Raw genomic sequence first — 14004 nt, forward strand, 5'->3', positions numbered from 1 at the left:
CCTTGTTGAATTTTTTTTTAAAATAAAAGCTACATCTGGTTTACATGACCTTGTCACAGTTAATGATCAATGATTTTAAAACAAAGAAACTGCAAAAGGAAGAAACACATTAACTTTTCAAATTTTATGACTGAAACATAGGAGATATTAATTACTGGAAATCAAAAATTACTGCACCGCAATCAGAAGGCAAATCTTTCTGACCTTTGAATTTAAGCTCATTTTTTACCCAATTTAAAGCATAATTTCTTCTGTTCACCAGCAAAGTATAGGATGTCACCCTCAAAAACATAAGGGCCAATCAGCAATACCCATAAATAGTCATATTTATATAAAACAGTGAGCTGAAATGTGCTTTTTCTCATATTTCTTCTTTCAAACTAGACTCATACATTAAGGAATATTAAAGACCCCTATGCCTTGGGGTACAAAAATACTAACTCAAACCAAAATAAGAGTACAGCTAAAATGAAGCATAAACAACAACACACAAAAATCCAATGAAAAGAATTCTTAATTAAAAGCAGAATGCACAAGTCACAAAGGAAGTACACTAAAATGCTCAGGATATTCTCAATCAGCCAAATCTCTGCAGTTATTCTAACGAAAAATAGGAACTTTTGAAACCACTGTTTAAAAAGAACGCATTTGTAAAGCGGGAAAATGCACCTTTATCAAATTAACATCCTTAAAACAGGGGAATTACAGTTTTACAGGTACAGGCATCCTTCAAATGGGCAAAGACAGGAAGCTGCAAGGAGGAGAAATCCTGAAGGCATCTTCCAAGCCAAATTTTGGGCTTTGTGCCTGAACTCCTCCGAGTGGTTTACGCCGCGGAGCTCCACGGCGAGGAGCGGCGGGCGGATCGCGCTCGCCCCGCTGTGCCACGGAAACAATAACTCATTGTGCTGGGACTCCCGTTATTCCTGCAGTAAGCAGGAGCCACTGGAAAACCTTTCCTGTCCATACAGCAGCTCACAGCAGCTCAGCTGTAATTCACAGCTTCTGCCTTACCTGGAAACAATTCCTGCCCAGCACTAAAATCCAACTGCACGCGCTTGAAGGAGATGCACGTAAAATAACATGTATGAAACTCACAGTTTATTTGAGGAGCTCTCATGTAATACAATTATTCTTGCCTACTTCAATATATTATCCTGAAAAAAGGTGACTGGAAAATGTCTACTGAAGGGCAAGATTTAAATGACAGAAGCACAGAATCATTCCAGTTGGAAAAGCCCTCAAAGACCATCAAGTCCATCCATGAACCCAGCACTGCCAAACCCACTAATCCATGTCCCCAAGTGCCACATCCACACAGATTTTAAAACCCTCCAGGAACTGTGACTCCAAGGCTGCCCTGGGCAGCTCTTCCAGGGCTGGCAACCCTTTCCATAAAGAAATTTCTTCTAATATCCAACCAAAACCTCCCCTGGTACAACCTGGTGCTGTTTCCTCTTCTCCTACCAAGGACTGATAGTGATATTCCTCCAAGGATTTGCTTTTTAGGAATGCAGTGCAAAAAACCCTAGTAGTACCTGGGAAAATGTTAGTTAAATGGGACTGAACACCTCTCATTTCAAAACAGCATCCACCTCCTCCAAAGTCAAGATACTATGACAACAACAAAAAAAGAGATATAATGTAGTCAATGGCAAGTTGACAAAGATAACTTCTTTACTTTTAGATGTTCTTCCAGAGGACAAAATGAAGTAGTCACTTCAAAAGGAGTTGAATCTTTAACTGTTCTTGATGACTTCAAAATGAGAAATCAGAATGTGAACTGCCAATGAAGAATACTAACTGCACACCCAGGGCACTTCAGGTTTGGGCTTTTTTTTCTATTTTAACTACATTTTTTGGTTATCTAACCAACTTCCAGCCGTCAGTTTAAGTGCACTGTGCAGACAAGGGCCTAAAGCAGAACCACAGCACAGGTCCAGCTCTGTTTTGAAGGCAGGGGCACTGTGAGATGTTCTCACATCCCTGTGATTCTCTCATTCCTGTGCATGCTCTCCCTAACCCAGGTTTCCTGACTGCAGCTCCAGGCTCTCAGCAGCCTGCACAAGGCATTTTTGCAGATCAGAACTAGCAAAATCAAAGCTTTACAGGCTAATTCATGGCCTGACCCATTTTTGATGGATCCCAGAGGCATTTCTAACGCCCAGCTCTGATTCTGGGGAGTTTTATTTGCTCTGAGTCAGCACGGGGGAACCTGACCAAGCTTTCTGCTGCATCAGATGTGTGTCCTCCACACTTCTCAGAACCTCTGTTAGCTGAGCTTTTCTGTTCCTTGAAGTATCCAAGTTATTTAAAAGAACGCAGGAATGTTCTGCATTTTGAGTTATTAATTTCTCTTCAGAGACAGAAGGGGAAATCACAGTGAAAATCCAACAAGCACTTGGAAACAGCACATGAAAGCAACTCTAAGTCACTGGCTAGCAGGGAATGGAAACTGCACAGATATCTTTGCAGAGACTTTAGCATGGGACCTGTCATCTCAGGAACATAATCAAAGTGACTGTTACTGGTGGGAGAGACACATCAAACACATTATAAGATCTGTGAATTAATGGTTGAGAATAGTAATGCATCTTAAATGGGAAAGATGAGGAACGGTGATGATGGTGGAGATGACAGGACAAGGGGGAATGACTTAAAGCTGCAGGAGGCTTGGATGCAGATGGGATAATGGGAAGGAATTGTTCCCTGGCAGGGTGGCAGGCCCTGGCACAGGGTGCCCAGGGCAGCTGTGGCTGCCCCTGGATCCCTAGAGGGCCCAAGGCCAGGCTGGACAGGGCTGGGAGCACCTGGGACAGTGGAAGGTGTCCCTGCCATGGCAGGGGTGGCACTGGATGGGATTTAAAATCCCTTCCAACCCAGACCATTCATGACACTGTTCTTCTATGAAAAGCATGTACAAATGACAAACTTCAGAGATAATACTTTAAGGAGTTACAGCTCCAAAACAATGGCAAGAAAATGGGAAAAATCTGAAGGAGCAAAAGAGTTAAATACTATTTATTAACATATCTGAACTGCATAGAAGTGAACGTGGCAGAAAGGAGCAAGAGGATCTTTCAAGAAGAAAGGCAAAGTCCTCATTAAGACTGACATGTGAGGAGGAAAAAAAACAGAGACAACAGTCAAGCTGAGAATTACAAATGCAAACATTACCATGAAATAGGAAAAATTGAAGCAATTGGCAGTAGCTTATCAGCTAAATAAATCAGATTACAGCAATCAATTTGCTGGCTAAATTAATTAAAACATGGAATCAATTACATTCCACGTGAGGAGCTGGGATGATGTCACCAGAGCAGGGAGTGAACGAGGATCATTCCAGAAGGTCTGACCCTGGCACAGGTTTCCCTGGTGGATGCTGGAGTGTGGCTCAGCACATGCCTGTGGTGTCCCTTGCATGGCTGCTCTGTGCCTGGGCCTAATTACAGCTGTTAACTTTTATCACATTTGGAAACCAGTCCCACACACTCATTGTCCTCAGCACGAAATAAATCTGCACAATCACTCTACTTGTCCCACATTATTGAACTTTTAATTTCTACTCTTGTGCTCCTAACACCTTCTGCATATGGAAAATGATTCCTACAGGATTTGGCAGTCCTTGCCCTTCCCCACATTCCCCTGAATCTTCACCAAAAAAAAAAAAAAGTTAAAGCAGAATTGTTCTGCTGGAAAATCAAATATCACAATGTTCAAAGGCTTCAAGAGTCTCTTGAGCATAAACCCATCTAAGAATCATCTCTTCAATGCAAAGGGAAGTGAATTATGCCAAGATATCTTTATTTTTCAGGGAAAGTCCTCAAAAAAAAAAAAAAAGTAGTTTCAAAATACATCCATTTGTTTCACAAATCTCTCTGATGGTCATCTTGGATTAACACATTTTTAAGAATTTTGCAGTCCAAGCCAAAGGTTTCATGCACCACACCAGAAGTCAGACAACTGTGCTGCTTGAAGGGCACTGGTTTATTCTGCTACATATAGGTTAAATCAATCCAAACTCCTAAATCACAAATATTTATTAAAATTTGCATTTTCTAACCCACATACCAATTCATGTCATGGCAGTTGATTAGGACCCACAAATTAAGAGAATAACATTTCCTTTGTATTACAGAAGCACTGCACATGAGGCTAAAACCCCATGCCAGTCATTTCTATTTAATCCAAACACAGTAAAAAGTGAGGGAAAAATGTGCCTGGCTACACCTTACTGGCATTATCTTCATTGTTTAAACATCTCGTACACTCAAGGATCACACTGGATTTAGAAAGATGCATTCTGATGGCTCTAAGTGTTCATGAACTTAATTAGAAACAGAAACTTGTAAGATGTGTCTTTCCTAGAGAAGCTGCTACAAAGAACAGGGATGTCTGTCTTTTTCTTGGTTACAGAATTCAAATTTATTACCTATAGCTGTGATAATGGTGGAAAGTTACTTCTTTAGAAGACTTTAGTTCGTGATCCATCAGAGTTTATTTAAACCGGTTCCCAACTCTCTGAACTACACAACACTATCTTAAAAAAATAATAAATTATAAGCAGCAGTTCTTGTAGAGCAAAGCAGCAATTTCTCCCAAATCAGATGATTGCAGCGTTCTGAACAATTGGTTTAATGTTTTCCATCTGTGACAGTTTTGCGACCACATTTTCATCATCCCGAGAAGTTCGGTGCATTTATCCTTGTAAACATTAATCTGCATCACACCACCCTTATAAACATTAACATATCCTGGCCTTTGCATTAATCCCTCTGCCTACACCCAAATCCCTCTGCCTACATCCATCCTACAGAGATACAGCCCTTTGCCAGGGACCTGAACTCTGAGACGTGACCAAATGGCAACCACAGGACACAAATATGTGATTGTGGCTTTTCTGCTCAAAGGAGGAGGGGAACAAGACCAGTATCATACTGATATACTAAATTTTTAAAATATATTGTAAAAATAAATAGTCTCTGTACTGGATGGGAAAAAAAAGTCAACAAAATACTTGTGTTCACGTACACAATAAATATAAAAACTCTTTAATAACAAAGAGCGCTAAAAATTGTACATAAAATAAAATGTTTTAAAAACACAATGCTAGAAATTATAGTTGCTGCAATAGTTGTGACAAATTATTTTTCTAGTGGAAGCATTATGCATAAAAACATACATTTAAAATAAACAGTTTTGTATAACTGCACATGCCTGTAGATTTCTGGTTTTATTTAAGTTTTATTTACTAGAACTAATAACACTCAGTTGCTTGAAAGAAGCATTAAGATACATAATGCAATCACTACTAAGAGGACCCAGAAGTTGTTAAATACTGGGATTTTTATCTGCATTTTACTACTCTAGCTTACTATGAGCAGCAGGAAAGATAAAGACGTATTTCTAAAGAAACAGTTTTTTCAGCTATAAGCTTTAAAAATCTGGTAAAAACATGTAATAAACGTTACAAGATTAATACAGAGAAAGACTGGAAACCTGAAGTAATTTTCTTTAGTTCAGTAACTCAAAAATGAATGATCTGCTATGAACTCAGGAGGTATTACATGGAATGGGCTTTTTATAGAGTGACTCTTGTCAGTGTGGAGTGAGGATTTTCTGATCTCTCCATAGCTTTGTGTGGTGTTCCAGGACTTTCTCCCGAGAAGGGGAGCTCAGGCACTGATTTTAGTGTTGGCTTGGGTTTAAGTTTTGTTTTATTCTGATGGTTAAGGCTTGCATGTGAACACAAGGCAATTTCAAAGGCTTTTTGGATGTCAACATCTGTCCTGTGTGCAGCCACAGCCTGAGCACTGGGAAACACAGAAGAGACAAATCCTCTCCTCTGGATCCCACTGCCTGTCGTCACTCTGGCTCACACCAGCTGGACACAGCCTAAAGCCTGAGTTTGCTAAGGACTTCCACTCTGCTGGAAGAAAAAAGGTCCTCAGTGCTGTGCAGAGGTGGCAGATGCAAAGTCTGGTCTGCAGCAAGGAGTGGGAGGTGGTTGCTGAATCATTTGGCTTTGGAATCTCTTCAGATGGTGTATCCAAATAACAGCCTCCCTTCACACCCCTACAAATACCTAGTAAGATGCTCAAGTTTGAATCCATCACTTATTTCTTGCTCTTGTCAAGCCCTTCTTCTCACTGTTCTACCTGTATGAACTACTGCAAAATTCTTCCCATCTTCTATCCATGTCTCTGCCAGCTCCCACACCATGATCACATCAGAGATCCTCACTTCTAAAGCTTCCCTCACTCTGCTTCACTCCATCTTCATTCCTAGCACCTGCAGGCAGCAATCTGCCTGCAGTTCCACCTCTGACTATAGCATCTTATCCCAGACAAATTTATGCTTTGAAGGCAACTGCTATATGTCTCTCCAGTTTCTTAATTTCTTCTACAACTCTCACACTGCAAAAGATTTCTCCATAAGCTCTGAAAGACAACTAAGAAACTTCCTTAGATCCCTCACTTTGAAACTCTCCTTCACTGTGATGTTTACAAAAAGGCCAGTTCAGTCTAATACTATTTAGTCTATTAATAGACTATAATTTAGTCTACTATCATAACTGACCAGGAAACCCAGAAGTGCCTCTCTCTGCCTTTATCCCACCCTTTTGCATCCATCATGGTTTGTGTTAACCATACCCTCTGGAGCAAAGAGTCTCCAAGAACACACAAAGGCAGAGCAGCCTGTGTTATGCCTTTGTTATGTGCAGTTTTTGTTCTAATGTGCTGAAGAATATACTTTCAATTTAATTAATGTATTCCATTCGGTGTCATTTTGATTTCACTCTATTATTAGATCTGCAGGAAGTTGAACAGATGTGTATTAGCTTAGCCAATTTATCAACTTCAGCAAATGAAATGGTTAAGACAGAAAAAGCGCTGAAGTCCTTTTGAAGTGCAGCTCTCAGAGCTCTGCTCACAGAGTTTCTGCAGACACAGGAAGGTGGGAAGCAGCTTCCACCACAGGGATTGCTGTGGGCCATGCCTAAAAATTTGGATAAAACTTTTTCACCTGGATAACAGCCCCATGTTCACCCTGGCTCCACCAAGTACACCCCACATGATGTGACACAGTCCTGTAACTATGAAGGCTCTGAAGCCACTACTCTCAGACTGGGATTGTATCTGCCCTAATCTGAAGTTGCTTTTTAAATTTCTTGACAGTCCAGCACTGATGGGAAGAAAGATTTGAAGTTTCCCACTAATTTAATTACCATCCCAAAAGTAGGTATTTTACTCCATGGAGATATTTTCCCCAGACTTCTTCCAGGAGCAACAAACTGAAAATCTCAACAGATATTAGAAAGAGAGAGAACATGACACTGAGTTAGTCTAGAAAGTGGAAGGACAAAAATATTTCCAGGATACCAAATAAATGATTTATAATTCTTTCCACACTGCTCTTGTTTCATGGGTAAAGCTGTTAGGGAAGACACCAATGAAATAAAACCCTGAGGAGCAGTTTTGGGAGGAAGTCAATGGGTGTGGCAGGCAGACCATGGCCAGGAATACTTCAGCAAATGCTGTCATGTGACTGACCTGCTCATTAGTTTAATGTGTTATCAAAGTCACTGACTGCAGAGCAATGTTTAATTAATTCTTATTTCTTTAGCCTATCTCCATCTGCACTCACAGCTGATGGCCATTAAATGAAGTTCTGCATTATCTCCATTTCCAGATTGCATCAGTATCCAAACCCTCCATTAGTGCACCACCTCACAAACTACTCACTTAGTTCTAAATAAATGCCTAGCTACTGGTTATTAATATCAGAATCTCCATAAATCTCTCTCATTTATAAGATGATGCCAGGTCTGCTAAATTTTTCAAAGTGAACAGATCAAAAGTGAAGAATCTGTTCCAAGGCATGAGTTATATAAAGTGATACTTTCTTATGCTTTAAAATAAAAATCCACTTTTCATGATTATCTTTTAATTTTTATTCCAGAAAAGTAAAAGTAAATCTTATTTAAGAAGGAGCTCTGCAATGTATGCATACCAATACTCAAAAATCCTTTTCATATTACAGAGGCCTGAAAGATCAAAGCATACAACACACTCTCCTGAACCTGCAATTGGTAAATTTATTATGTAAATTGTTATGTTTTTTTTTAAAGGAGGGAAAAAATTCAGAAAATGTTGAACACATGAATTATGTCCCGTACAAATTATTATGAGACAGTATTTCCCAAATTTTCTGCCATTACAGACAGCAATAGAAGATGACCATTGCCAGTGACTGCTTCACTGCCCCAGGCAGCAGTGAAAGTCACACCATTTCTCCCAGTTGTTCACTGGCTTTGGTTATTGCCCTGGGTTTCAATGCTGGAAGATAAATCATGCCCCACTTAACAAACATAATTACAGACAGTGCCACAGAAAGCTGATTCAAGAGGAATAAAGCACACGATCATTTGTATTGCTCTTTTAAAAATTCACTGTAACTTCATTAAACTCGTATTAGTGACTGTTGGAGAGAGTAAAGAGTGAGGAAGGCAGCTGATTTCACTGGTGAGAAATGGCTTCCTCTGAGCAGCAACCCAAACCCCCAAAGCCCACGAGCTCCCAGCAGGCCCAGAGCATCTCAACGTGCAGCTATGTTTTAATTTCCTTAAACCACAGGACACAAGTCCCAGCTCCAGCAGTGTCTGGAGTGAGATATTCTGTGCTGATAATGATGCAAAGCTTTGTTTCCCGTGGTTTCCAAACGCCTGCAATGCCACAGGGATTTCACACCATCCACAAGATGCTGCCCCTCTGCTGCCACAGGGTTATTAACACCTTCACAGGCACCAGTTCAGCACTCTCCCCTTTCTGAACACCAAAAGTATCCCAAACATCACTGGCCACCAAAATCATTCCCTTCTTCCTCCTTATTTTGTAATTTTTTCCCCAATTTCCCCCCACCAATCTAACAATTATGGATTTATTTGAACCTTGCTATTGTAGTTCTTATAATTATTATTATTATTAGTGTTTCCATTGAGCAACCAACAGGCAGAGGGTGAGGAAAAGCAAGGAACTCAACAGCATTTCCAGAACTTCACAGTCCTGCTTAAGCAGTCTTCAGATTCCTTTAGTTTATCCACATCCTGCCTTTTGAAACAGTTAACTGCCTAGGGAATCCTACTAAACTACAGTAAAAAGCATAAGGACCAAAGAGAAAAAAAAAGGTAAAAAGAGTAAAAAGAAAAAAATGTAAAAAGAAAGAAGAAGGTGCTGAAGACTGCTGGGACTCAGGTAAATCTGTGTTCTGGTGTCTAGAAAAACACCACAGTGTTACATGCTCTTGAGCTGAATAATGCCACATATCTCTGAAAAACACCACAGCCACACTCAATTGTTACTCACAGGAGAAAGAAAACTTAAAAAGAGGAAATTCAACAAGTTGCAATTAATAACAAAAGTTAAATTATTCCCTTTCCCCCAAGCACCACACCAAGCACGGTCTAACACAACTCCCTTGGGGCTTGCCACTGGCCCAGAGAGTCAGTAACTAAAGCAAATTAATGTCTTTTTTCCATTTGATTGCCTTGTTTTCCAGTAGCATCACTACTGTGCTCTGGTCAGTAACAATTTCCACCAGTCAGTGCTGGTAAATCACTCAGTACCTGTTGCACACAATGTGTAAAAACTATGTCACATTACACCAAGATGTTTAAGGTGCTTCTGCTGTTTACTGTGTCCTTCACATCCACATCAATTAAACTGAATGTTTAATTGATTGTGAAACTAAATCTGCCACTCTGTTTCTTAACAAAAGTACCTGATGCCTTTAAGCTTCCCCAGTCTTTCCATTTCCCTGTATTGATTCCAATTTAATTCCTTTATGCATTCATCCAACAGGAATGCAAGTGAGGAACAGTTATTTTATCAGTTTTGTTCATGCCCAGAATAGCAAGTATAATTTGAAAATAATCTGAAAGGCAGCAATATGTGTTAATTTTAACTACTTATAGTCTACAGGACAGAATATACTTAAAATGTGCATTGCTTGAAAGATAAATATTTGCTGCAGGAGTTGTGAATTGCACACTTTTTATCCTTCACAGGTAAGATTTCCATGCTGCTTCAGCAGCAGACGATTCTGACACGTTAGAAGCAGACAGACAAATCACAGCTACTTCATTCTGTGCAGCCTCACCTGCTTTTCCATCCTGGTTGAAGCGGGAGTACTTGGAGTGCTCGAGCAGGGGCAGGCATTGCTCAATGGGTGTCCACACGTAGGTCTCAGGGCACAGCAGGTCAGAGGGCCTGTACTGACCCTGCCAAGGGGAAAAAATGGAAAAAAAGAAACCAAAAAGAGAGCAGTCATATCAGTTGCACAAGAACTTTGGCTACAACCTGATTTTCCAAAGAGCAAGAATAGTTTTTAATCTAATCTACACCAAATGAGGGTTCAGTGAAATCACAGGCTTTAGTCATTTCAGCACCACCTCAGGAGCACAAACTCAACCTTGGCACGTGATGAAAATGTAAAATTAACATAACACACTTCCATGATATCCAAGATGAACTAGGAAAGTTTTGGCTTTGCTTACTGGAACTCTGTATTTAAGTTATCCTCTGGAGTTCTGCTGAGCTGGGGCCAACACTAAAAAACTCAGCACCTCCAAAAGCAGCTCATCTCAAGTGTTGGTAATTCTAGCAAATAATGGAGACCAAAACGAAAAAAAAAATCTAATGGAAAAACCCCACTGAACAGTAAGCAGGACACTGTTTTTATTACATTAGTGATGGAGCATTTATTTCATTGCTACTTAAATAGTAACACTTTAATTCATGGAGCTTTTCCTGGATTAGTTTACAGGTAATGATTAGTGAAATTCTACTATTTTTGGTTGATTTATTAAGAAGATATTCTTTGCAGACATTCCCAGAAACTAAACAGCCTTAATTATTTTCTCTCCAGCTACACAGAAAATCACCACCTCAGCAATAATAACCTCCTCTAATCAGATCTTCATTTGATTTAAAATAAGATTATTCAGCGGCCTATAACTTAAGTCAAAATTCTATCTTTGAGGCATTACTCATGCAATCCATACACTCTCAACATTCAGAGCCATATGGTGGCAATAGCAAATGAATTTTTCGCTTGCAAACTCATTACACATCTCAGCTTGAAAAACAGCCATACAGTAAAGGGAATGAAAAGATTTAAGTATACAAATTAAAAATTAAAAGACTGGGTATTATAAGAAGTCACCCTGCAGTTGATGCCATTAAGAGTTCTTCACATCAATTACATTAAATGGATAATATAGATTATCATCTTGAGATGAAGTTGATTTAAAAGAAAGCCTTCCATGAAGCTGAGCAAGGTTTTGGAAGGGACAGCCCAAAGTTCCTGTGGCTGCAGCCTGGAGGTGAAGACATTTAGGGACACCCTTAGGCAGTAACACCCAGCCCTGGAGAATGAGAACCACCAGAAATCCCCAGTTCTTTTTGTGCTCTTACTGTTCGACTCTTCATGATATTTACAGAACAATTAACTTTTTAAAAATATTTCCCACCAACAGTAAATTGTTGACTATGAAATACAAGAATTATCTGTGATAAAAACTCATCACTGTGCAAAAAAGATAAAAATAACCAAGCTTCATGCTGAGCCTTGTCAAATACCTGAGGTAGATTTCTGAAAAGGTCTGTCTGACTGATTATCTCATTTGCAAAACATCCAGAACTGATTTGTAACTACTACTGTTGGTTTTATTGGGGCTTTTTTTTAATTAAAGGCAAATTTTTATATTAAATCAAAACAATATTCCTCCAATTCCACCCAGAAACTTAAACCTCAAGGCCCCAGAAAATCCTCTAAAGCCAAAGAATGGAAGTGACATTTTTAAATAAACCACTTTGAAATGTTATGCTCTATAAACAGAAATAGTTGAAAGCTATGTGAAGGTAGTGCTTAAAGAACTTTTAATCATCATTACCCAGATGAAACAGTTTAAGGACTTGGGGAAAAAATATGCCTTTTCAGTCATATTTTTAAAAAATTAGAACATAATTACTTGTTGATTTAAAGGCATTTTCTCAACTAGCCAAGAAGGCAGAAATAGCCAAGGAACTGTCTTTCAGAGCTGTTGCTTGAACACAGAAAATACAAGTGGCAAATTAATCTTTCCTAGTAGCATGAATTTAACTCATGGCTCTAAGAAAAGACAGCCCAGGCACTCAGTTTCCCTAGAAGATCCTGCTCCCACAAATTCATCACATTTGTGGATCCCACACATGAAAACCACTATGCAGCCCTATTCTAGATTTCCCACTTACTTCTGTAACATTACAGTCCTTCATAAAATGGGATGTATAAAATTAACTTCATTGCAGTATTACTGGTTTGGTTATAATTAAAAAAACCCTTCTTTAGCACTGAGCAGCATAGTAACATGAAAAATTGATTATCCAACCCATCATTGTAGAATCAACATTTATTTTGGGCATCAAAAGACCATAATTTGGAGAGGAAAGGGAAAAAATAGTTCTGAGGTGACTTCCTTTAGATGTTTTCTTACCCCAAAATTTAGAAGCTTGTTAATGAACTTCCCTGGAGGCACAGGAGGCTGTGGGTATGACACATGACTGACCCAGGACACTTCATGCAATCAGAGACAAAAATGAAAGAAGCCCTTGAGTCTCTTTGATACCCTCCCTCCCCAGAAGTGTTTCCAAACACACCAGAAGAAGAGAGTTCTCCTGTAAAGATGTTTTATTTACTCTGCTGCTCAAACCCACATCCCATGAGTCACCTCACAGAGGAAGGGGAACCCAGGACATGCCCAGGTGAGCTCCCAAAGAACAGTGTTTGCACTGTGTCCATACTGAGAGAATTAAAAAGGGAACCCACAGGACTTCATTCAATCAAATGAAATTATTTCTGAGGGATTTTGCCTGCCCCCACCCTTTTTCCATAAGCACTTACTCTCAATTTATTTACTTTCTTCAGAATATTTAAAACCTCATATTTGCTTATATTTAAAATCAATATATTTATTTATTTGAAAATAAACCACTACAAACAAATCCACCTCCAACCTTTTTCCTCTCTCCCTTTATTCCTGGACTGCAGAACCACCTAAACCTGAGAACCCACACAGATTCTGCCTCATGTACATGAGCATCTGTACTTCAAGAAAAATGTTCCAATTTCATTACTCATTCTAAAATGATTACATCATCTAAATAAATTGCCTCTCAGCATACTATTTATTTTCCTTCTTATTCTTAATATTGATTTGCAGCATACACCCAACATAAATCCAAAACAGAAAGGGATCTCCTAAAAAGAAGTGTTACAACGGGATTTATCACAGTAGAACTTAATCAGATTTGCAAAACTGATTTTGAAAATCATTTCTCTTTGGCTTCAGATGAAATCAGCATTCATTTCAGAAGTGATTCTGTCTATGGTAAGAGTTCACAACTGAAAACATTTGCTTTTATCTCATTATATACAAGTTCTTGAACAGTAGAACTGTTTAAGTTGTCCAGACCATCTTGGGAATATTTAACTACAAGACTTTCAACAAAAAGTATCCTCTTACAGACCATCCCCAAGCACTTGTCTCAGGTTTCAGCTTCTCAAACCCAATACCACCTGCAGATGAAATGAACTCTGTCAATACAAAACAACTGCTCATATTTCTCTCTCTGCATCTACATTTTGCCAAGAGATATCCAAGACACAAAATCTGCTTTTTTGAAATGTTTTTGGAATTTAAAAACTCCTGGTCTAGTGGAAGGTGATGGGAGTGGAGGATCTCCAAGGTCCTTTCCAATCCAAACCATTCTGTGCTATCTCCATCAGACTGAAGGGAATTAAATTCTTTACAGCACTATGAGGTGAGGTATTCCATATCTTTAACCATCCTGGTTAACCTGTCCTTTTCCCAATTTTGCTTTTTCTTTGAAACAGGAGAAAGAGCCACAGGGGGAAACCATTTAAATTGCATTGTTCAAGGAGCATAACAACCCAGTGCATAAC

The 14004-nt window shown here is 39.2% G+C and overlaps 1 protein-coding gene across 4 annotated transcripts in view; it reads right to left on the reverse strand.

Annotated features, from left to right (window-relative positions):
• Nucleotides 1-14004, reverse strand: part of ATE1 (arginyltransferase 1) — a 68908-nt gene that overhangs the window by 8220 nt on the left and 46684 nt on the right. For all 4 annotated transcript variants that reach the window (XM_041415528.1, XM_041415529.1, XM_041415527.1 and 1 more), the window contains one exon: nt 10159-10279. In XM_041415528.1, coding sequence (XP_041271462.1) covers nt 10159-10279 — 121 coding nt within the window. The remainder of the gene's footprint in view (nt 1-10158; nt 10280-14004) is intronic.

Source organism: Onychostruthus taczanowskii, unplaced genomic scaffold (genome assembly GCF_017590055.1).
Source record: "Onychostruthus taczanowskii isolate IOZ18803 unplaced genomic scaffold, ASM1759005v1 scaffold5, whole genome shotgun sequence".
Lineage (NCBI taxonomy): Eukaryota > Metazoa > Chordata > Aves > Passeriformes > Passeridae > Onychostruthus > Onychostruthus taczanowskii.